Genomic DNA, 25,407 nt, shown 5'->3' on the forward strand with positions numbered 1-25,407 from the left:
TATTGTTTAAAGTTTAAGTATCAATGATTGTCACACACACACTAGGTGTGGCAAAATTATTCTCTGCATTTGACCCATCACCCTTGATCACCCCCTGGGAGGTGAGGGGAGCAGTGGGCAGCGGCGGTGGCCGCGCCCGGGAATCATTTTTGGTGATTTAACCCCCAATTCCAACCCTTAATGCTGAGTGCCAAGCAGTGAGGTAATGGGTCCTATTTTATAGTCTTTGGTATGACTCGGCCGGGGTTAGTTATGTTTTGAACAATTATTTACTCACTCATTGTTTATTCATACATTTTTTATCTAATTACATTTATCTTCTTCCGTTTTAATTTGTAAAGATTTTAGAGTGTTTTTTTGTAATGAGGAATTACATTTGTAATGAGGAATTACATTAATAACTACCCCACGGATGTTAGCGTTTAAGGTAGCTAGCAATTAGCACACAAGCTGCTGTGTCACTGAGTTTATCAAAATTCGGTAACCAATCCAGATTTTACAATCATTAAAATTTGAAACGGCAATACTAATCGCCAGGAATTTTACTGCTGTTTATCATTAATACGAGTAATCATTATATCCCTATGAGGGAGCCTACAAAGGTTGCACATTAGTAGGGGAAAAAAACATAGTTGAGATTAAAATAATATACAATACAATATAGAGGTAGGATATGTTGTAGGGCTGAAATAAAGTAGGAATAAAAAAATGATCTATGGTTACGTATGTAGCATACCATGGTAGCATTCGTAGTTGAATTGAAAGCAAGTGAAAACAGGGCTCGTGCTTGAGGAACCTTCCTTACCATTCCGTCGATCGGCACGTCATCATAGTGCAGAGCCGTGCCGCTGGGACAGGCATAGCTGCTGACTGGGTTGTCCAAGTACGGGTTAGGGGAGATGGCGCGCTTACTGGTGAAACTATAAGATACATTTCGTTAGCAACAGACAGCATGTGGTGGTGTTTACAGAGTGTATACCACCATAGGGACTGCTTGGCCAGCTGGATGACGTTAGCGGTGGTCTCCACGTCGATGTAGTCGTAATGCAACGTGGCCGGGTCAGTGGTGGAGCCGGTCTCAGCCAATAGGACCCCGAGCCAACGACCCATAGTTTCAGACGAGGATGCCTGAGAGGAACATGTTAGACTTGATAGCGTAGCAAACCAATATACAAAGTCAGGGCTGTAACATGTAATATGTACTGTACTGTGCAATCTACTAATACAAGTTTCAATCAATCAATCAAAAACAAGGTTTTCCAAAATAAATCAACTCCAGTTATGGAAAAAAATGCCAACATGGCACTGCCATATTTATTATTGAAGTCACAAAGTGCATTATTTTTTTTAACATGCCTCAAAACAGCAGCTTGGAATTTGGGGCATGCTCTCCCTGAGATAATCCTGATACCCACTACAACTATGGGAAATACTATACTTTGACCTTCACAAAGGGCATTATTTTTAATTTTTTTTTAAACATGCCTCAAAACAACAGCTACAAAAACAATGAAGGCACACCGCTTCAGTCCAGAATATACTAGAGCATACTTGCCAACCTTGAGACCTCCGAATTCGGGAGATGGGGGTGGGGTGGGGTTGGTGGTAGCGGGGGGGTGTATATTGTAGCGTCCCTGAAGAGTTAGTGCTGCAAGGGGTTCTGGGTATTTGTTCTGTTGTGTTTATGTTGTGTTACGGTGCGGATGTTCCCCCGAAATGTGTTTGTCATTCTTGTTTGGTGTGGGTTCACAGTGTGGCGCATATTTGTAACAGTGTTAAAGTTGTTTGTACGGCCACCCTCAAGTGTGTGACCTGTATGGCTGCTGACCAAGTATGCATGGCATTCACTTATGTGTGTGTAAAAGCTGCATATACAGTATTATGTGACTGGACGCTGTTTGTATGGAGGAAAAGCGGACGTGACGACAGGTTGTAGAGGACGCTAAAGGCAGTGCCTTTAAGGCACGCCCCCAATATTGTTGTCCGGGTGGAAATGGGGAGAAATTCGGGAGAATGGTTGCCCCGGGAGATTTTTGGGAGGGGCACTGAAATTCAGGATTCTCCTGGGAAAAACAGGAGGTTGAAACCGATAACGATAATTTCCGATATTAGATTTGAAAGCATTTATGGGCCGATTATATCGGCAGGCCGATATTATCGGACATCTCTAGCTGTAACAGTACATATTCTTGTTTATAGTCCATATTTTTAGGGCTGTCAAAAAAGAGAGTTGACTCGTTTACTTAGTGAAGTGAAGTGAATTACATTTATATAGCGCTTTTTCTCAAGTGACTCAAAGCATGAGGCATTGTGAAACCCAATATCTAAGTTACATTTAAACCAGTGTGGGTGGCACTGGGAGCAGGTGGGTAAAGTGTCTTGCCCAAGGACACAACGGCAGTGACTAGGATGGTGGAAGTGGGGATCGAACTTGCAACCTCAAGTTGCTGGCACGGCCGCCCTACCAACCGAGCTATACCACCCCATCATGCAAAATGGATGGCTGGAAGTTTTTTTGCGCATCATGGCAAGCCACACCTCTCTGTTATGACGCTGACAAAAGCATAGCAGACCGGCAAGACGGAACAAGATGAGCAAGCTGGCCCCATGGATGAATTTTGAAACAAAAACAACAATGGCAGAACAGTCAAACAACAAGTCAATAAACTAGAGGGAGTTTCACCAAAGCTGTAAGTACCATGCCAACGCTGTGTTAAAAGTGCACTCGACGAGCGCGTGGCGTGATGACTTCTTTACAGATACAGTCAAAAAGAGTCTTTATTGTAACAAAAGGGAAGCTCAGTAGAAGTATGTCACCCCCAAAATATTATTACATGTTCCTTATCCAGTGTTGGCGTTAACGCACTTTGTGTCTTTTTACGCATTGAAATCAGAAAGGACGCAAATTTCCAGTAGTTCGCGCGTCCCTGGGACGCAGATTTTATTTTATTTTTTTACCGACCCTGCCTTCTTCGGGTCAAAACCCCGGTTTGCTTGTTTGTTTGTTTTTTATCGATTATCACTTTCCGCCTGTGTTTTGTTTAGTTTATATTTCCATCCATCCATCTTCAACCGTTTATCCGTAATGGGGTCGCGGAGACAACAGCTCCAGCAGAGACCCCCAGACTTCCCTCTCCAGAGCAACATTAGCAACTTCCTCCTAGGGAATCCCGAAGCGTTCTCAGGCCAGAGAGGAGATGTAATCCCCCCCATCTGGTCCTTGGCCTACCGCGGGGTCTCCTCCCAGTGGGACGTGGAACGAGGACCTCCCTAGGGAGACGCTCGTGAGGCATCCGCACGAGATGCCCGAACCACAGAGTCTCTTTCGGGGGACTGAACTTCTCACCCTATCTCTAAGGGAGATGCCAGCCACCCTTCTGAGGAAACTCATTTCGGCCGCTTGTATCCGCGATCTTATTCTTTTTGGTCATGACCCAAACTTCATGACCATGGGTGAGAGTAGGAGAGTAGTTTATATTTGCCGGGTCTAATTTCCGTCCCCGTTTATTGCTTTTTAATTGGTGGTAAATTTTGATAAGCCGAAAGTTTTATCAATCACAAATACTGCCTCAGTTTGCACTCGGACAACTTTACCGCGAGGGGCTGTCAAAAGAAAGACTTCATGGTAAACACTAAGGTCAGTGTAAAGTCAACCTTTTTAACTTCATCCTGTGCCATGTCTCCAGTAAATGACTTGTTTGAGTCTTTGTGAGTCCATGGAAACTTCACTTTTATCTCCTGCTTGATCAACATCGTTCGAGGATGGAGACATGCTAGCTGTTAGCTTCAAGCTAACCAGCACCCGACCAGACTACTCCACCCCAAAAACATACTTTGCAGGTCAACAAACGGGGCAAATATGTGCCTTTTGAAGTCTTAATGTGCGAGGAGTGTTCAAAAGGAGTCTCTTGGAGAAGTGGCTGACAAGTTAGCAAGTGTCGCTCGCATCGCTGACATCATCACCGTCATTGTTTACTGAAGCAGAGATGCTGACTGTGCGTTATGATAAACGCGCATGCGTCGCCAGGCTCTGCTTTTTATCGACTTATCAGATTACATTTTTTATTATCTATAGCAGAGGTGTCAAAAGTGTGGCCCGCGGCTAATGTTTTATAGGCCCACGGCACATCCTAAAAATACTATTAAAATAAACAAAAACATATCAAATGTGGGGAAAAAAAAGCTTACAGGTGAATGTAATTTAGAAAAAGTTGCAATGTTGACTAACAAAGCTGTTTTTTTTCTTTAAAACTGTCATTGCTCAAAACATAATCAAAATAAATGTTTTTATAAATGATTGACCTATCCAAGGCTCCGATTACTTCACATCAAATATTCCACTTTGAAAAATATTTTTTTGTGGAAGATTTTGCATATTATGCAAAATCTTGCCATAAAATACATAGTTTTCTTTGCCAAAAATGGCAGAAAACAAACAAACAAAAAAACAACATAAAAACCCCCCAAAAACTTAGAATTGACGGCTAAATCTGCAGCAGTTTCATGCTTCACATTTTGTTCCCTTACTGTAGCAAAAATTCATGAAACCTTAAAACCAATGTACGTATCATTGCACCACTATACAGAATACATACCTCTAGTACGGCTACTTCCTGTCCGTTGCGGAGCAAGCGGAAAGCAAAGCGGTGTTTGTGGTCGAGGCCTGGGATGACCTCGCAGCCTCGCAGGGGCAAGGAGGCGATGTGGCTCTTCAGGTCGTCCTGGTCCTTGTGGAGGAGCAGCTGGTTGTCTTTGAGGCGGCACCAACGCTCCCGCCACCGGTTATTGGACAGCACGTTCAGGTATCCTTTGGAGGACATGGTGGTCATCATTAAATACAGCCATGAGGAGCAATTGCGTTGATTATATAACATAATTACTGTTGCCTTTTGAAATATTAATGTGCGAGGAGTGTTCAAAAGGAGTCTATCGGAGAAGTGGCTGACAAGTTAGCACTTCTATGTGGCAGTTGGCAGTAACAACTAGAAGGAGGAGCAACTGTATTCATTATGACATAATTAGGTGGGAAACGTTACCGGGAAGGCTGAAGAGTGTGACCCCATGTGCATTTGTCTGTGCATGAGTGATTTTAGAATAGAATAGAAAGTACTTTATTGATCCCTGGGGTAAATTCAGCACCACAGTTCGCTCACAATAGACAATAAATACTATACATCATTATTCACATGTGAATAATATAAATATATTATACATATATTCTACATTTAAGTCAGTGTTGGGTTAGTTACTGAAAACCAGTAACTAGTTACAGTTACTAGTTACTTTATTTCAAAAGTAACTCAGTTACTAACTCAGTTACTTACACCAAAAAGGAATGCGTTACTGTGAAAAGTAACTATTTAGTTACTTATTTTTTTCTTTTTTCTTTTTTAAAGCTCCCATTAATGCCCTTTTAGTCTTCATTTCAGTACTGTTATTGCACTGGAGAATATGCTATGATTATGCTATTGAAGAGCAGGGAGCTGCACTGACACAAGATAAGAAAGAGTGTATTTTCCTCCGCTGTGATATAACTCTGCTGAGGCTTCTTTTCCGAGAAAAGCCTGGCTTCCTCACAATTAAAACTTACTGTGCTGTGGTCACACTGCAAAAACTGAAATCTAAGTAAGATTAAATATCTCAAATAAGGGTGATATTTGCTTATTTTCTGTCTGATAAGATAATTCTTCTCACTAAGCAGATTTTATGTTAGAGTCTTTTAACTTGTTTTAAGGGTTTTGGTCCTAAATGATCTCAGTAAGATATTACAGCTTGTAGCTGAGATTTGATGACCTATATTGAGTAAAACATGCTTGAAACTAGAATATCAACTGTTGCAAAGCTGTGTTATCAACACTCACAAGTACGAAACTACTTTTTTAAAATGTACTCATAAAGTAGTACAGTTGGCACAGTACAGTAATCTGACAGTTAATATTTAAACATTTAACATGTGACATTTCTAAAAATTTTGAACAGAAATAGTTCATGCACATTAAAATAAATTCTTCAAAATTACAATTAAAAAATGTTTTGGCCGTGGCTCCGGGCTGTATATATGCGCACTAATTGACTGAAAGAGCAGGCACTTGGCGCGATGATGTCATGTTGTCGATGGAAAAATGCATTTTTAGACAATATGATATGCCTGAAGGCTAGTAGACCCCGAGAGTAACAAGCCTTGTTGAATTTCCATTAAGAACAATAAATTAGTTTTTACTATAAGTAAATGTAATGCCGAGCGCATATCATTATGTCAAGATAATGGCACTAGCATTTACTTAATTTAAGAATATTTTTCAACATATTGAGCAAAAGGTTATCTTTTTTTTTTCTACCAAGAAAAGTGCACTTGTTATTAGTGAGAATATACTTATTTTAAGGTATTTTTGGGTTCATTGAAGTTAGCTAATTTTACTTCTTTTGGAAAGCCTTGACAAGCAAAATTTTCTTGTTCTATTGGCAGATAATTTTGCTTAGTTCGAATAAAATACCCCTCATTTTTGTATTTTTTTTTCTTGTTTTTGAACACTGACTTTTTGCAGTGCATGCTTGTGAGTGCCATTAATAGTCTTTTTTTTTAACTTCACGCTGGTCTATTTTTGAGCTAGCAAAATGGACAAAACTTGTCAAAAAGCAAAAAAACAAAACAAAGAAAAGGCACACATGCTGAAGTGTTGATACATGACTCCTCCTGTGCAGCAGGTAAAGTGGAAGGCTCCGCTGCCACAACTATGTTTTCCCTGCTTTCTTGCCTGCAGGTGCCTGAATGAAGCGTTCGTCCACAGAGACATGGTTCGCACATGGAGACTCACTTGACTTGCTCCAAAAACTCGCAAATCGAAATGTTCTCAAATAGAGGGGTCCGTGAATCGAGGTCCAACTGTATTGTCTTCATTTCTACTATTTAATGTGTGGGTTATGAGTAATAACTGGTGGTACAAAGGATCACAATTTTGTAAAACACATGTAGATTGGCAGGGCTCTAATCTAAAAGGAAAGGCCATGTAACACAGTGGTGAACATGCCCTTTCCCAATTACTTTGGCACGTGTTGCAGCCATGAAATTCTAAGTTAATTACTATTTGCAAAAAAAAATAAAGTTTATGAGTTTGAATATCAAATATCTTGTCTTTGTAGTGCATTCAATTGAATATGAGTTGAAAAGGATTTGCAAATCATTGTATTCCGTTTATATTTACATCTAACACAATTTCCCAACTCATATGGAAACGGGGTTTGTAAAAGAGGAGGCGTGGAACTCCCTCGTCAGAGCGTGGACGACACTGTACGAGGGTACAAGGGTACAGGTCGACGCGCTCTCCTCATGAGCTAAATTGAATCCTGTCTCTGTTTAATTCCTTGTCATCGGTGTTTGAACCTGACAATAACGAAGCAGCATCTCCTCATCCTTGGCTCAAAAATGCAACATCAACGCCGAAAATGTGTCCCGTGAAAATCCGTTCGACTGGAATCCTCTAATAACTAAAGTTCCATGGGTAAATTATGTAAACTCACTACAGGTTTTAGTGCTTTGATAGCTAGTCTACTGACGGATATAAGCAAGAACCTAACGCTACTTTATATTAGAAATGGCAACAGCGGAAGATGAATGCCACATAACAAGAAGGTAGAGAGAAAAAGAAGCTTATCGACTACGGCGTCGTCACGGACTACAATGGCGGACGCGCGCAAATTTTCTGGACTTATGCAGATCACAAATACAGATCAGCAGATACCAGAAGGTAAGAAAAGTTAGTTTTGCATAATGTTGCGAAACAAAACGCCATATAATGTCTGCTAATAGGTTCCATTTTGCGGTCCTTATACACACACCATAATAATACTCGTATGTTAAATGCGCCGACAATCCATCAAGCGGTGCGGCTTCATAGCTCACCGGAGTCGTACCAAAAACATTTTGACATATTTTTTAACGCCGTATGTAATGTTCTATATTCTCAATGGAACATTTAAAGTTTTGGTGTCGTTTACTGGCGTATCTTTTATGTGTGACTGCCATCTACTGGTCACACTTATCATTACACCATGCACCAAATATAATAGCTTCGAGGTCGGTAAGCACAACCAGAATCATGCATACATCAGGCAAACTGGGTTATAGGGCGTACTGTCCATTTTTGAGAAAATGAAAGGATTTTAAGTGTGCCTTATAGTCCGGAAAATACGGTACTAGCCTTTGCGCTGTAGACGGAAAAGGAGATAGGGCTGACATAGTATATAGGATGGCGGTATAGTTCGGTTGGTAGAGTGGCCGTGCCAGCAACTTGAGGGTTCCTGGTTCGATCCCCGCTTTCGCCATCCTAGTCACTGCCGTTGTGTCCTTGGGCAAGACACTTTACCCACCTCCTCCCAGTGCCACCCACACTGGTTTAAATGTAACTTAGATATTGGGTTTCACCATGTGAAAGCGCTTTGAGTCACTAGAGAAAAGCGCTAAATAAAATATAATTCACTTCACAATCAGGGGAGGACGAATATTGTGCCATTAAAGCAAGAAGGAGTTTTTATTTTATTGTTACATATTGCTGTTGCTGCTTTGTCTAAACTGCGCAGGAATTTCCAGGGATATTTCTGGAGCTCTTCCTTCAAGTCACAGAGCGATAGCAAAAGCATGTCACCTTTGTCAAGCCTCAGCAGGAGTTTCCGTTCTCAGTGCTAATCCAAAACAAACACTTGTTGACTTTTTGGCCGTCCTTAGTCTCTTGCTCCATAGCAACAGTGGATGCGCAGGAACTTTTTTGTTGGGTACTCATTGGTTCACAATGGTGATTCAGCATCAGAACATTTTGGTAAAATCTGTCTAGATCAGGGGTGTCCAAAGTGCAGCCCGGGGGCCATTTGCGGCCCGCAGCTAATTGTTTAGCGGCCCGCCACACATTCTGGAAATGCCATTGCAAAAATAAAAAAAACATTAAAAAAGTGGAATGAGGTGAAATTTAACTAGAAAAAGTTGCAATGTTAACACAAAGCTGCCATGCAGGCTGTTTTTTTAAAATTTTGTTTATCTTTATTTTCCTTTTTTTGCCATTGCTAAAAAAAAAAAAGACAAAAAATCAATAATAATGAATTATTGACATCTTCAAGGCTCCAATTACTTCAAATATTTCACATTAAAATGTTTTATGTGGAAAAATATTGCATATATTGTGTGGTTGCCATATAAAAACATCCAAGTTTTCTTTGACAAAAGAGCATAAAACAAACAAAATAATAGTTCAGACGTAAAATCGACAGATACATCTGAAGTTGATTTCGTAACTTAAGTGTTGAAAGTAAAACAAATAATAAAAATGTATCACTTTATGAGTGGGGTACCTTTTGGAACACAATGATATTTAGTGGGATTTTATTGATCTTTTCACTGTGATTAATCAAAAACAATAATGAAAATGAAATCAATGGTGTCCTGCATTATTGATCTTTTCAGGGCTCCAATTACTTCACATCAAACATTGCTTTCTGAATGTTTTGGGCGGTGAGGGAAATACTGCATATTTCAGTTTTACTATAAAAAAATAAGTTTTCTTGGACAGAAAAGGCATATATAATAATAGGCAATAATAATTTGACTTGTTTTTAACATTTTAATGACTGAGACCCTGTACGGGCCCCAGAATCCCTAATTGTTAAAAAAAAATAAAAATCTATATATTTTGTTATGGTTTGAAAATAAAAAATATCAAAATGGCCCCCGCATGCTTTAATTTTTCCGTGTGCGGCCCTCAGTGGAAAAAGTTTGGACACCCCTGGTCTAGATGAAATCGAATACAATATACCAGGGGTCACCAACCTTTTTGAAACCAAGGGCTACTTCTTGGGTACTGATTAATGCGAAGGGCTACCAGTTAGATACACACTTAAATAAATTGCCAGAAGTAGCCAATTTGCTCAATTTACCTTTAACCCTGTTATTATTAATAATTAATGATATTTATCTTTGTGGAAACACTGATCATCTTAATGATTTCTCACAATAAATATATATAGAAACAGATAAATATCAATATGCAACACTTTATTTTCGTATTTTCTCTAAGTGCACATTTTTCAAATTTAACATTTTCAAATGATCACTTCTAAGACAGTCTTGTGAAATCACAATATCCCATTTTAACTAGCTAGCTACTAACATTTTTTAACAAATCATGAATTACTTTGCACCATGTTTGTACAAATAATAACTCATGTAAAATACAAAAGTAAACTCTCAAATTTTTAAATCATGTCACACTTTGAACTGGACACCAAATCTGTTATCTGTTTCTTTGTCAGTTAGTGGGAAGCCTGGCATTGCATGCTGTTAACTAGTGTGTTGTACTCTGGTGTGTAACTTGACACTGCAACTCTGAGTGAGTCTTGCAGATGTGCATCAGTGAGGCGTGTTCTGTGTTTGTTCTTGATGAAGTTCATGTCAGAAAAGGCTGATTCACAAAGATAAGATTTTTCCTCATTGTTTGCGGAACCTTCTTAATCTTTTGGACATATTTTCACAGCAATCTGGCCTTAAGCTTAATAATGATAAACGTAAAATGTTAAGGATCGGAAATCTAAAGGGAACGTCCTTTCGAATGGAATGCAAAGTGCCTGTTTTGTGGACAGATGGACCAGTTAACATACTTGGTGTTGTTGTCCCAGAAAATCTGGAAAATCTAGGCTCAGTAAATTATGATAATCGACTAAGAAAGCTGGACAAAATTATGCAATTATGGAAAGGGAAATCCCTAACATCGTATGGTAAAATGTCTATTGCCAACTCGTTAATTATTCCTCAATTTATTTATTTGTTTTTGTCATTACCAGCTCCATCACAAAACTTTTTTAAGATTTATGAGCGGAGGGTCTTCGATTTTGTCTGGAACGGCAAACCAGAAAAGATTAAAAGAAAGGTTTTGTACAAAGAGTATGAATATGGGGGCCTGAAACTTCTCAACCTTGAAGCTATGTGTCTGTCTTTAAAAGCATCAATTGCTCCAAAGATGTATTTAAACATTGAGTGGTACACAAATGTCCTGTTGGACAAAAAACATGTACTGTATCAAAAGAAATTGTATCCTTTTTTACAAGTGATCCCCTCCCAGAGAGTCTGCTGGGAAACATGGCGGGGTTCATAAAGGAAACAATCCACTCATAGTGGTGTTTTCAATTTTATGTGCCAGAAAAAAGAGACGATATTTTGCAGCAGTTAATATGGATGAACTCTAATATTGTAATAGATGGAAAGCCTTTCTTTTGGAAAAATATGTTTGAAAGAGGAATCATTTTTGTCAATGATATTATCAATGAGAATGGTAAAATTATGAAGTATGATTAATTTAGAGCTGTGTATGGTGATGCTTGCTCAAGCTTTTCATTTTATCAACTAACTGGAGTAATTGGGAAAAGATGGAAACAAATAATTAATGATGGAACTACTAAATTATTAGTTTGTAAACCTCTAATAAGAAATTCTAGTTGGCAAAAAGGAACTAAAATAAATAGAAAAATATATAATTTTTATTTAATAAAGAAATCTTTGAAGGCTGCCTCATACAACACAAATGGAAAATGGGAGGACTTTTTTGACTGCCCGTTGCCATTGGATGCCATATTCAAACTAATCTATAAAACCACTATCGATGTGCAACATCGTTATTTTCAAATTAAAATTATTTATAACTTCTTACCCACAGGGAAAATGTTAAAATTATGGAATATGACAGAGTCAGATGATTGCAGATTTTGTTGTCAGGAGCCTGAATCCACCCTGCATTTGTTTTGGTATTGTCATATTGTGTCTTTGTTTTGGGTGGAAGTTGAAAAAATTTGTTTAAGGATTGGTTTGTTTATGAAGCTTAATGTGGTTTCTGTTATTTTAGGAGAGTTCATTGACAATCATGATTTAGTCAATTTAATTATAGTACTCGGTAAAATGTTTATTTTTAAGGCCAAAAACAGATATTCACTTAGTATGACTTTCTTTAAAACATTTATTCAGTATTTTCTAACTTTAGAAAGTTACATGGTTGAAAACGATAATGATGCCAAAAAACATTAAAAAAAAGATGAGAAGTCCTCAAAGGCTTATTTTGAAAGTATAATTATGTTTATAGATTATATGATACCTGTTGTTCTGTTCCCTAATTTGAGTGACCTGGACATAATCTGGACTGTACATAAATGCTTATTTTGAAAATGTAATTTTGTTTATAAATTATATGCAATCTGTTGTGTTCCCTAATTTTTTTCTGTGTACATGAATGAAGGTGTGTGTTGCTGAGTCCGACTTGGACATTATCTGGACTGGGCCTGGTTTAAAAAACCCTTTAAACAAATCTAATTTCATTGACAACCTGGTCTGTTGAAGATAAGGCCCTTTTTAAAAAAAATAAAATAAAATAAGATAAATAAATAAAAAACATTTTCTTGAATAAAAAAGAAAGTAAAACAATATAAAAATAATTACATAAAAAATAGTAATTAATGAAAATGTTAGTGGACCAGCAGCCTATACAATCATGTGTGCTTCAGGGACTGTGTCCCTTGCAGATGTGTTGACTATGTTGTGGGAACCAGAATATTGGTAGCAGAAAGAAATAACCCCTTTTGTGTGAGTGGGTGTGGATGAGTGTGCATGGGGGAGGTTGTTTGGGTTGATGCACTGATTGAAAGTGTATCTTGTGTTTTTTCTATGTAGATTTAATTTTTTTTTTAAATTTTAATTTAATTTTTTTTTAGAACAGGCCCGCGGGCGACTCATCTGGTCCTTACGGGCGACCGGGTGCCCGCGGGCACCGCGTTGGTGACCCCTGCAATATACTAACCCGGGGGTCAGCAACCCGCGGCTCTTGAGCAGCATGCGGCTCTTTAGTGCCACCCTACTGGCTCCTGGAGCATTTATTAAAAAACGATTGAAAATGGAAAAAGATAGGAGAACTTTTTTTTGTTGTTTGTTTTAGTATGGGTTTTTTTGAGGACAAACATGACACAAACCTTCCCAATTGGTAAAAAGCCCACTGTTTAATATGTTTGTGTGTACGCTTCACTGATGAGAGTATTTGGTGAACACTGTTTTGTCCTACTAATTTTGGCGGTTCTTGAACCCACCATGGTGTGGACTGTGACGCGACGGTTTGTTTACATGTAAAATCTTCCACTCCTTCTTTGTCTCATTTTGTCAACCAAAAGTTTTATGCTGTGCGTGAATGCACAAAGGTGAACTTTGTTGATGCCATTGACTTGTCGGCGTGCTAATCAGGCATATTTGGTCAATGCTAACATGCTATTTAGGCTAGCTGTATGTACATATTGCATCATTATGCCTCATTTGTAGGTATATTTGAGCTCATTTAATATCCTTTACTTGTATCCTCTTTCAAGGGGACGGCGTGGCGCGGTTGGGAGAGTGGCCGTGCCAGCAACCTGGTTCAATCCCCACCTTCTACCATCCTAGTCACGTCCGTTGTGTCCTTGAGCAAGACACTTCACCCTTGCTCCTGATGGGTCCTGGTTAGCGCCTTGCATGGCAGCTCCCGCCATCAGTGTGTGAATGTGTGTGTGAATGGGTGAATGTGGAAATAGTGTCAAAGCGCTTTGAGTACCTTAAAAGGTAGAAAAGCGCTATACAAGTATAACCCATTTGTATATATTTTATATTTGCATGTCTCATGACACATTATCTGTATGTAATATTGGCTGCATTTCAGATAGTTGTTTGCATGCCATGTTGTTCCAGACCACAGCAAACATTACCTAGCTTGCCCAAGATTGTAATACATCTCTTAAAGAAGACAGCCTGCCATTTCCTTTAACTTGGATACACACATCTATACTTTTGGCCATTAAAAGCCAGTAATTTCCAGGAGTTATCTCACCTTCTGAGTAGCCTCTGATTTACTAATGGTTTATAATATTGTAAAAATGTGTAGAATGAATATCAAATTTCAACATTTCTGTCAACGAAGATTTGCTTCAGCCTGCGACACATAGTCATTTTGATAGTAGGCTAATATAGCTAATATAGACACTTACATCATGTGTTGACTTCATTATAAGACTTTTAAAGTCATTTTGATAGTAGGCTATTATAGCTCATATAGACACTTAACGTCATGTGTTGCCTTCATTATAAGACTTATATTTTAGACTTTTAATTTTTTGCGGCTCCAGACAGATTTGTTTTTTGTATTTTTGGTCCAATATGGCTCTTTCAACATTTTGGGTTGCCGACCCCTGAACTAACCTAAAAGAAAATATTGGGATAACTCCAAAATGAAATGAGAATTTACACATGGTACATTATATTATAGCTGTTGTAGTATTTCTTGTTGAGGACGTAGCTTACCACATGATGGTACGTCTTCCTCCGCTGACGAGGTCTGCTCATCCATGGAAGGCTTCTTTTTGCCCAGACCAATGATCTTAGTGATCTTAATTCCGGCACCCTTCCCAACTGTTCCGGTCTTTTGATCCGACTTGGAATTCTTCTTGCCTTTCCCTTAACATAATAAAAAAACAAACAAACAAACAAAAAAAACCCATATTATTCCGGTCTAACTTGACAAAAAGTTCTGGTTACTGATAATATGTACCGTTATCCTTGTCCATGTGTCCGTTTTCGGGCGTTGCTTCGCCATCTGAGCTTGGCTTGTCGGATGACAATTTCTGTGAAAAAATATTACAAACTGATTAGATTATGCATGTATATAAAAGGCCACTAAAAATGTGATGGACAAGATGGCAACAGGTGGTACTGCGACTTCATCAAACCTAAACAGAATCAGAATCAGAATAGTTTTATTGCCATTGTTTGAGAACGGGTTCACAATCTGGGTTTCTGCATTTCTGCACATGTCGACAATCATTTTGCCACCTGTTGCTGTCACAATGTCTTCCTGTCACTCCAACACTCCAAGTCGGGCGGACAGCAGCGGCACAAATGGCACTGGGGACTGTGGAGGACTCGGGTTGACTCTGTGTCACATACGGCTGCGACAGCAAGTTCTCTCCTTGGTTGTAATAATAAATTGAGTAATCAAACGAGAGTCAACGTCTTTCATATCCTTTGTGATATGCTGCCATGTTTCCATTAAAAAATTGCAAACCAAATATTTACGGATGTTATTATCGGCCGATAAATGCTTTAAAATGTAATATCGGAAATTATCGGTATCGGTTTCAAAATTATCGGTATCGGTTTCAGAAAGTAAAATGTATGACTTTTTAAAACGCCGCTGTGTACACGGACGTAGGGAGAAGTACAGAGCGCCAATAAACCTTAAAGGCACTGCCTTTGCGTGCCGGACGGATCACATAATATCTACGGCTTTTCACACACACAAGTGAATGCAACGCATACTTGGTCAAGAGCCATACAGGTCACACTGAGGGTGACCGTATAAACAACTTTAACACTGTTACAAATATGCGCCACACTGTGAACCCACACCAAACAAGAATGACAAACACATTTCGGGAGAACATCCGCACCGTAACACAACATAAACACAACAGAACAAATACCCAGAACCCCTTGCAGCATTAACTCTTCCTGGACGCTACAATATAAACCCCTCGCTACCCCCTACCCCCCCCCACCTCAACCTCCTCATGCTCTCTCAGGGAGAGTATGTCCCAAATTCCAAGCTGCTGTTTTGAGGCATGTTAAAAAAAATAATGCACTTTGTATGGCAGTGCCATGTTGGCATTTTTTTCCCATAACTTGAGTTGATTTATTTTGGAAAACCTTGTTACATTGTTTAATGCATCCAGCGGGGCATCACAACAAAATTAGGCATAATAATGTGTTAATTCCACGACTGTATATATCGGTATCGGTTGATATCGGAATCTGTAATTAAGAGTTGGGGGTGTATATTGGAGCATGAGGAGGTTGAGGTGGGGGGGGGGGGGGGGTAGGGGGTAGCGAGGGGTTTATATTGTAGCGTCCAGGAAGAGTTAATGCTGCAAGGGGTTCTGGGTATTTGTTCTGTTGTGTTTATGTTGTGTTACGGTGCGGATGTTCTCCCGAAATGTGTTTGTCATTCTTGTTTGGTGTGGGTTCACAGTGTGGCGCATATTTGTAACAGTGTTAAAGTTGTTTATACGGCGACCCTCAGTGTGACCTGTATGGCTGTTGACCAAGTTGGACCCCGACTTAAACAAGTTGAAAAACTTATTCGGGTGTTACCATTTAGTGGTCAATTGTACGGAATATGTACTTCACTGTGCAACCTACTAATAAAAGTCTCAATCAATCAATCAATCAAAGTATGCCTTGCATTCACTTGTGTGTGTGAAAAGCTGTAGATATTATGTGATTGGGCCGGCACGCAAAGGCAGTGCCTTTAAGGTTTATTGGCGCTCTGTACTTCTCCCTACGTCCGTGTACACAGCTGCGTTTTAAAAAGTCATAAATTTCACTTTTTGAAACCGATACCGATAATTTCCGATATTACATTTTAAAGCATTTATCAGCCGATAATATCGGCAGTCCGATATTATCGGACGTCTCTAGTGTTAAAGTTTTTGGGTGTTAGGCTTGACAAAAATGTGTCATGGAAATCACATATAAATGATACAAAGGCTAAAGTACGTAAAACTATTTAAGTTTTACACAAAGTGAAGGAATTTCTAAAGCATTGTATATTTTGTATAATTCACTGATTGTTCCATATCTAACACACTGTGTAGAAGTGTGGGGTAGTGCCTGTAAAACATATTTAAATCATATCTTCCCTCTGCAGAAAAGAGCCATAATAATTATTACTGGAAATGCATACAGGGAACCCACAAATCCAAAATTCAAACAATTAAACTTGTTGAAATTTCATGAATTGGCAGAGCAAATCCACAAATTCTTCCGAAACAACATTGAAAGCACGCACGCACGCACACACACACATGCACGCACACACGCACACACACACAGCTGCACATTTCACTTTTGAAAAGTTCTATTCTTGTAGCAATATGGTTGTTAAAGTTAAGGATTTTTGTGATTTCACATCAGTTTGTGAGGGCACCAAAGGGACTTCTGTGTGTGTGAGCATGTTGGCAGAGCTGCTGCCGCCAGGACAGTTTGTCTTGTTAATAAAGCAGTTAATTCCTCACCCCATTGTTGTGTTTATTTGATATACAGTAGTGCATAGCACTTTATATTGTGTTTAAAGTGTACAAATCCTCACTAAAATATGCACAAACGCGTTAAGTTTCACCTTTTCCAGCTCAGACTTGTAGACAGGCGATCCGGAGCGATCCAGTTCAGACGTCCCACTTCCGCACAGCTCTCTCATGATCTAAAAAGTTGACAGAATACAAAAAACAACAGGATGGTGACTTCTGTCGACATTTGGAGTGTGCCAACATCAAGTCTTAGATGCATCATGATGTGACGATTAATATCAATTAGCAAATGTTCAAAAATCTACTATTGATACTTATGATTCCCGAGCGCGGCCACCGCTGCTGCTCACTGCTCCCCTCACCTCCCAGGGGGTGGAACAAGGGGATGGGTCAAACACAGAGAGTAATTTCACCACACCTAGTGTGTGTGTGTGTGTGACTATCAGTGGTACTTGAACTTTTTTGTCAGTTTAATATAAACTACTAAATGAATGAATAGATACACCACAGAAACGCAACCTGAACACAGAGAAGTTGGCCAGAAAGAAAAAAGCCATCAGGACTGACTAGGGTTGTCCCGGTACCAAAATGTATTACGATATTTTTCGATACCTTTCGATACTTTTCTAAACAAAGGGGACCACAAAAAATGGCATTATTGGCTTTATTTGAACAAAAAATCATACGGTACATTAAACATATGTTTCTTACTGCAATTTTGTCCTTAAATAAAATAGTAAACATACTAGATAACTTGTCTTTTAGTAGTAAGTAAGCAAACAAAGGCTCCTAATTAGTCTGCAGATGTATGCAGTAACATATTGTGTCATTTATCATACTATTATTTTGTCAACATTATGAGGGACAAGCTGTAAAAATGAATTATTAATCTACTTGTTAATTTACTGTTAATGTTCTATCTACACTTATGTAAAAATGTAATAATCACTTATTCTTCTGTTGTTTGGATACTTTACATTAGTTTTGGATGATACCACAAATTTAGGTATCGATCCGATACCAAGTAGTTACAGGATCATACATTGGTCATATTCAAAGTCCTCATGTGTCCAGGGACATACTTCCTGAATTTATAAACATATGATTTTTTTTTTTTAAAGGAAAAAAGATTTTGTGACAATAGTATCGATTAGATACGTTCTTGTACTTGGTATCATTACAGTGGATGTCAGGTGTAGATCCACCCATGGCGTTTGTTTACATTGTGACGCCGGTGAGCTACGGTGTGTAGTGAAGCATGTTTAGCTATTCCTCGTCCTGCAGGGATGATACTTGCAAGAAACTTACTTTATTTGTCGCCATGGAGACGAGGATTAGTGATTTAGAAGTAGCTAAAACAATGCAGACTGCGGCTGAACTTTAGCCCCTAGCTAGCTAGCCATGTCTTAAAGCACTTCTACCTGAGGGCGTTTTAGTGTTATAACTTCACCTTAATCCTCAGTTTTTAGGTCAAAATGCATCCATTCTCCCTTTTCTGTCTACACACTGTGTCTGCTTGTAAGTACTCCGGGATTGCGCGCTGCCGAACATGCTCCTCTGCTCGTAAAACCAGCAATGTCAAGACGGGTCCCCGTGCCAGCACCAGCACCAAGGCTGGTCCCTGTGTCAGCACCACGGCCAGCGCCAGCTTCAGCACTATGGCCAGCGCCCGCTTCAGCACCTCGGCCAGCTCCTCAGTCTGTCGACATTGTCCTCCTCGTCTCTGGCTTCGACGACATTGTCCTCCTCGTCTCGGACTCCGACAACATCGTCCTCCTCGTCTCGAACTCCGACGACATTGTCCTCCTCGTCTTGGACTACGACAACGTCGTCCTCCTTGTCTCGGACTCCGACGACATCAAACTTCTTAGACGGCGTGGCAAAGTTGGTAGAGTGGCCGTGCCAGCAATCGGAGTGTTGCTGGTTACTGGGGTTCAATCCCCACCTCCTACCATCCTAGTCACGTCCGTTGTGTCCTTGGGCAAGACACTTCACCCTTGCTCCTGATGGCTGCTGGTTAGCGCCTTGCATGGCAGCTCCCGCCATCAGTGTGTGAATGTGTGTGTGAATGGGTGAATGTGGAAATACTGTCAAAGCGCTTTGAGTACCTTGAAGGTAGAAAAGCGCTATACAAGTATAACCCATTCATCATTTATCTCCACGCCGCCATCCTCCTCGTCTCCAGCATCGCGACCTCCGGCTGGCCGGCCGCATGCGGCGCCCTCTGTTGCCAGTGCATGGCCTTTTTTTGCGGCGATAGCAGCAACGCCCAGGACGTTGGCGTAGAACTCTTAGGCTGCTGTGGTTCTGGCGCCACTCGCGTCGGCCAAGGAGGTGGCTGTTCCGTGGTTGCCCACCTCGCCGCCGCCACCAGATTCGTCCCCGGTGGATTTGGGGACACTTGGGCCGGCGACCCACCACCAGTTCACCCCTCCACCCTCCCTTGACTTTTGATCTCTGTGTTCTTCTGGCTACAGTTATAGGACATCTGGAAGTTGTCCATAAGGAGGGGGGTACTGTCACGGCACAAGGACATGCCGCTGCGCATTCCTTAATGAGCTCCGCGGAGCCCGCCTCGAGTGCTCATCTCCTGCTGCAGCCGGTGGTTGCAATCAATCAGCAATCTACACAACTGTCGTTGACGAGCTTCCTGGGTTTCTTAAGCCAGTGCAGACCTGCGTTCCGGGCCAGAACGTAGCTACCTGTTTTGTACAGTAAGCCTGCTCTCCCTCTCTGTGTTTTCTCCTCTTCTGTGTTTCATTGTGCGTTGTCCTGTGTCGTGTCCTTCCAGCAGCAAACCTCAGTTCCCGCGTGACGAGCTGTGTGTCTTGTCTCCCCTGTGTTCCTTTCTGGTTTTCTGGCTGCCCCCAAGCCTACTCAGTGGCCTAGTGGTTAGAGTGTCTGCCCTGAGATCGGTAGGTTGTGAGTTCAAACCCCGGCCGGGTCATACCAAAGACTATAAAAATGGGACCCATTACCTCCCTGCTTGGCACTCAGCATCAAGGGTTGGAATTGGGGGTTAAATCACCAAAAATGATTCCCGGGTGCGGCTACGCTGCTGCCCACTGCTCCCCTCACCTCCCAGGGGGTGATCAAGGGGATGGGTCAAATGCAGAGGACAAATTTCACCACACCTAGTGTGTGTGTGACAATCATTGGTACTTTAACTTTAACTTTAACTTAATTTGGATCTCGACCTCCCGCCTGGACATGGACCTTCGACGCCTCGCTTTAGCCCCCGACTTCCTGCCTGCTCACGGACCTCCGAGCTTGTCTTGTCGCCCCTTGAACTTCCTCACCTCTCGATCAACACTCATTAATTCTTACACGTAGTCGCACACCATACACTCTTGGATTTAGTCACACTCCATTCTCTTGTTTATTAATATTATTATTTTGTATTTATATATATATATATATATATATATATGGGTTATATATATATAAATAAAATAGAGTTAAACAACGCTCCTCCTGTCTGTGCCGTCTCCTCCTCCTGTACACTCGTAACACCCGCAAAGGCCTGGAATTACCATGCGTCTATTTGTTTCTAAATGTGGTCAACTTTCTATTTTGACAGAAAAAAAATACATGTACTGTATGCAATTTCATATTTTAACCTGAATCTAATATTGCAACAAATATATTATCACACATTCCAAACATCAAAATAAGTATGCAAACATCTGTTTGACACATGATTTTAAAGCATTTTATCCATCAAATTACATACAATGTAAAAAATATTTTTCGGTAAAAAACTGGTAGCTCAGTTGCTAGAATTTTACCGTAAAAACACGAAACAAAAAAATGTGTGATATTGTTTTTCCATTTACAGTAATACACCGTAAATACAACGACCGTAGGTTTTACAGTAAAACAACGGTACTGTTTTCCCATTTACATTTACAGTAAAAACATGGTACATTTTATGGGAACATTTCTGCAGCTAAACTTTACTTTAAAATACATATTTTTCTTACAGTGTACGTAAAATATATAACAATAAATACTTGTGTAATGAAGCAATTTAAAATCTATATATTATTCACTGTTACAAGTGGCCCTCTGAGGGCAGCCATAACTGCGATGTGGCCCCCAATGAAAACGAGTTTGACACCCCTGCACTATATGATTGGTGGCCAATAACTATTGAGGGCATTTATAATGTCCATCCATCCATCCATTTTCTACTGCTTGTCCCTTTTCGGGGTCGCGGGGGGTGCTGGAGCCTATCTCAGCTGCACATGGGCGGAAAGCGGGGTACACCCTGGACAAGTCGCCACCTCATCGCAGGGCCATTTATAATGTCACTTTGATAATTCCAATCGTGAAAAATTAACCAATAAAGTGAGGCGATAATAATAAATGCTTATCATCTTCGTGTTTGTCGTCGCTCTCTCAGTTGTGGCTTTGCTGCAGCCTCGCTCCCCTACGGCATGGTTGAATGTTTGTGTTGTCACGATGTTTGTGGCTATCTGCTACACCGGAGTCCGCGTGGAGAGACCGGAGGAGATTCGGAGGAAGAGACAGGACTGCGAAGCGAGAGATGGATGAGCTTCACGGTGCCCTGACTGAATGAGCCAGGTCTCCCTGAACCAGGGGTCGGCAACCTTTACCACTCAAAGAGCCATTTTGGCAAGTTTCACAAATTAAAGAAAGTAATGGGAGCCACAAAAAAAAAATTAAAATGAAAAACACTGCATACAAAGCTTAAATGCTTTGTGCTATGTTAACCAGGGGTCTCCGACACACGCACCGGCACGCACTTTAATGTGGAAATTTGATGTTAGTGCAGCCCGCGAGTTTTGAACTAATGGCGCTTGATAGCGTCTTACTTGCCAACCCTCTCACTTTTCCCGGGAGACTCCCGAATATCAGAGCGTGATAACACTGCATTTGGCGCCCTCTACAGTCTGCCCTAACAGTGTACCTGCTCGACCACACATAGAATGCAATTTCAGCTTGCTCACGTAAGTGACAGCAAGGCGTACTAACTCAGCAGCCACACATCTTACACTGACGGTACCAATACCCAGAATCCCATGCAGCCCTAACTCTTCCGCTCAACCAACGCACGGAGAGGGGGGGGGGGGGGGTGGTTGATGTGTGGGGGGATTTGGTGGTAGCGGGGGTGTATAATGTAGACCGGAAGAGTTAGGGCTGCATGGGATTCTGGGTAATGGTTGTGTTGTGTTTATGTTGTGTTACGGTGGGATGTTCTCCAGAAATGTGTTTTTCATTCTTTTTTGGTGTGGGTTCACAGTGTGGCGCATATTTGTAGGGTAACAATGTTAACGTTGTTTGATACGGCTACCGTCAGTGTAAGCTGTGTGGCTGATGAGTAAGTATGCTTTGCTGTCTCCTGTGTGTGCAAGTAATAACAACATGCAACATGTGGCTGGACTGGCACACTGTATGTAAATGCTATAGAGGACAATTACTGCAGTGCAATTAGGGCACGCCCTTTATTTAGTAATTAGAGTGTAAATAGAATTATTTTTTCCCTGGGAGTAATTTATGAGAGACACTGACATCCATGAATCTCCTGGGAAAATCGGGGGGGTCGGCATGTATGTAGCTGAGCCGCATCAGAGTGGTCAAGGAGCCGCATGCGGCTCCGGAGCCGCGGGTTGCCGACCCCTGCCCTGGACAGATTCTCGCTCATCCGAGCAGACTGGACATTGGTTGAGAGCTTTGTTGGGTCTGTTCCTGGCCCCCCACCCCAAAAGACCATGGCGTGGAGCATTGCAGAGGCCACCACAATGTATGTGGGTGTTGAAATGGTGTGTTTTATTGTGTTGTTTGTCTATGCATGGTGCAATCGTATGTATGATATATTGCTCATTTTTTGCTTTTTCGTTGTGTTTTACTTTTGTAGCTGTATGTAAAAAATGGTGCTGCTGAAGGGGCAGCTGGCTGAATCAGCTTTGTGCTTTTTTAAAATTGTATTTTATGTTCTGCTTTTTCAAAGTACGGTAAGAATTTCTTATTTCAAGCATGAAATTAAAAAATCATGACTTTGACACAATTGTGTCTCACAATTAAAACAGATGACAGCCAAATGGACTTTGCTGTTTTATATTCAATGAAACAATAGAAAAATACGTACTCATATAGTAGTACAGTTGGGACAGTACAGCAAACTGACAGTTAATATTTAAACATTTAACATGTGACATTTCTAACAATTTTGAACAGAAATAGTTCATGCACATTCAGATAAATTCTTCAAAATTACAATAAAAAAAAAAAAATTTGGTCGGGGGCCGGGCTGTAAATATATATATATATATATATATATATATATATATATATATATGGTTTACAAAAACACAGGATAAGTTGTAAAATCCTGTGTTTTTGTATATATATATATATATAAAATTGACTGAAAGAGCACGCACTTGGCGCGATGATGTCATGTTATCGATGGGAAAATGCAAGAAATGTAATGCCGAGGGCATATCATTATGTCAAGATAATGGCACTAGCATTTACTTAATTTAAGAATATTTTTCAACATATTGAGCAAAAAGGTCTCATATTAGTTTTTTCTATCTAGAAAAGTGCACTTGTTATTAGTGAAAAAAGTACTTATTTCAAGGTATTTTCGGGTTCATTGAAGTTAGCTAATTTTACTTGTTTTGGAAAGTCTTGATAGGCCAAATTTTCTTGTTCTATTGGCAGATCATTTTGCTTAGTTCAAGTAAAATGCCCCTAACTTTTGTATTTTTTTTTTCTTGTTTTTGAACACTGGCTTTTTGCAGTGTATACATTCCTGCCTCTTCATTTTAGACACTATGACATTTTTACCGAGCCTTCTCCATTTCTTTTTTGACAATATCCCAATAATATTGTACCGTAGCTTTAATATCGTGACAATACCACACCGTGATATTTTGATATCGTTACATCCCTAGTTAATAGCGGCGACTGCAGCAAACGTAAAGCCACCTGACTGATGAGAAAGTGTTTGATAAGAGGCAACAATTTGAAAGAAAAGACCACGGGGCAAAAGCACTTAACGATAAAATTAGTAGTTTTTGTTTAACTTAATGGTTCATCTTAAATTCTTAGTGGAAAAAAATACACTTTATAATTTGAACTCGAATTTCTTTATGTTCTACAATTGAATGTTGTCTTTCTATGGGCAGGCACTTATTGCACATTTTATTAATGTTCGGGAAAGGGGGGTGGGAGGGTCCCCACATCTGCGGTCCCTTCCAAGGTTTCTTGTTGTTCCCATTGAGTTGAGTTTTTTCTGGCCCTGATGTGGGATCTGAGCCGAGGATGTCGTTGTGGCTTGTGCAGCCCTTTGAGACGTTTGTGATTAAGGGCTACATAAGTCAACTTTGAATGATATTATTTCACTTTGAGTGTTTAAATATGTTTACCTTTTTCTGTTTTACTTTATTAAAGTTTTGTCTTGTTTTTTTAATGATGAAGAAAAAAATGTGGTGCGTCACATCTGTTTTATGTGACGTCACGCATATTCACTTCCTATTGTCATATAGCTTGGAGTATCGATCAATCTCTGCCAAAGAGAACACAACTTGAAAGGTTTAATGTGCACAATTGAATATCTAAGTTGCTCAGACAGTAATGTGTTGATACACGTTTGGATTGGAGATGTTGTTTTTTTTCAATGGGGACATACGTTAATGCCTCTTGTTTTCATGTTAGCTGTTCAGCCAGCTACCGCTAGCTTGCTTCTCCAGTAAATGAGCAGTGTTCATTGAAGTGTTATTAATAAAGATGTCCGATAATGGCTTTTTTGCCGATATCCAATATTCCCATATTGTCCAACTCTTAATTACCGATTCCGATATCAACCGATACCGATATATACAGTCGTGGAATTAACACATTATTATGCCTAATTTTGTTGTGATGCCCCGCTGGATGCATTAAACAATGTAACAAGGTTTTCCAAAATAAATCAACTCAAGTTATGGAAAAAAATGCCAACATGGCACTGCCATATTTATTATTATTATCATTATTATTATTATACAAATCATATCAGCAATTTTAGTGTTTTAAAAGACATACAAATAAAAAAATAAAACTTATATTTTTGTTAACCAATAGAAAAAAATACTTTATTTTTCAACAACCATATCATAGCCCAGAGGTGTTAAAGTCGGTTTCACTGAGGGCCACATCGCAGTTATGTTTGGCCCCAGAGGGTCATTTCAAACAGTGAATACTAATATTACAGAATTTTTTAATGCATTTTGTTAGTAGATTTTTTACAGCTAAAATGGGAAAAAAATATGG

At 40.0% G+C, this 25,407-nt stretch overlaps 1 protein-coding gene across 3 annotated transcripts in view; it reads right to left on the reverse strand.

The window, feature by feature from the left end:
* afap1 (actin filament associated protein 1) overlaps window positions 1-25,407 on the reverse strand; it is a 171,209-nt gene that overhangs the window by 26,734 nt on the left and 119,068 nt on the right. For all 3 annotated transcript variants that reach the window (XM_062066201.1, XM_062066202.1, XM_062066200.1), the window contains exons 7-12: window positions 17,217-17,297; window positions 14,592-14,664; window positions 14,345-14,497; window positions 4,596-4,807; window positions 983-1,128; window positions 806-920 (exon numbers count right to left, since the gene is read on the reverse strand). In XM_062066201.1, the coding sequence (XP_061922185.1) occupies window positions 806-920; window positions 983-1,128; window positions 4,596-4,807; window positions 14,345-14,497; window positions 14,592-14,664; window positions 17,217-17,297 (780 nt within the window). The remainder of the gene's footprint in view (window positions 1-805; window positions 921-982; window positions 1,129-4,595; window positions 4,808-14,344; window positions 14,498-14,591; window positions 14,665-17,216; window positions 17,298-25,407) is intronic.

Source organism: Entelurus aequoreus, linkage group LG12 (genome assembly GCF_033978785.1).
Source record: "Entelurus aequoreus isolate RoL-2023_Sb linkage group LG12, RoL_Eaeq_v1.1, whole genome shotgun sequence".
NCBI lineage: Eukaryota > Metazoa > Chordata > Actinopteri > Syngnathiformes > Syngnathidae > Entelurus > Entelurus aequoreus.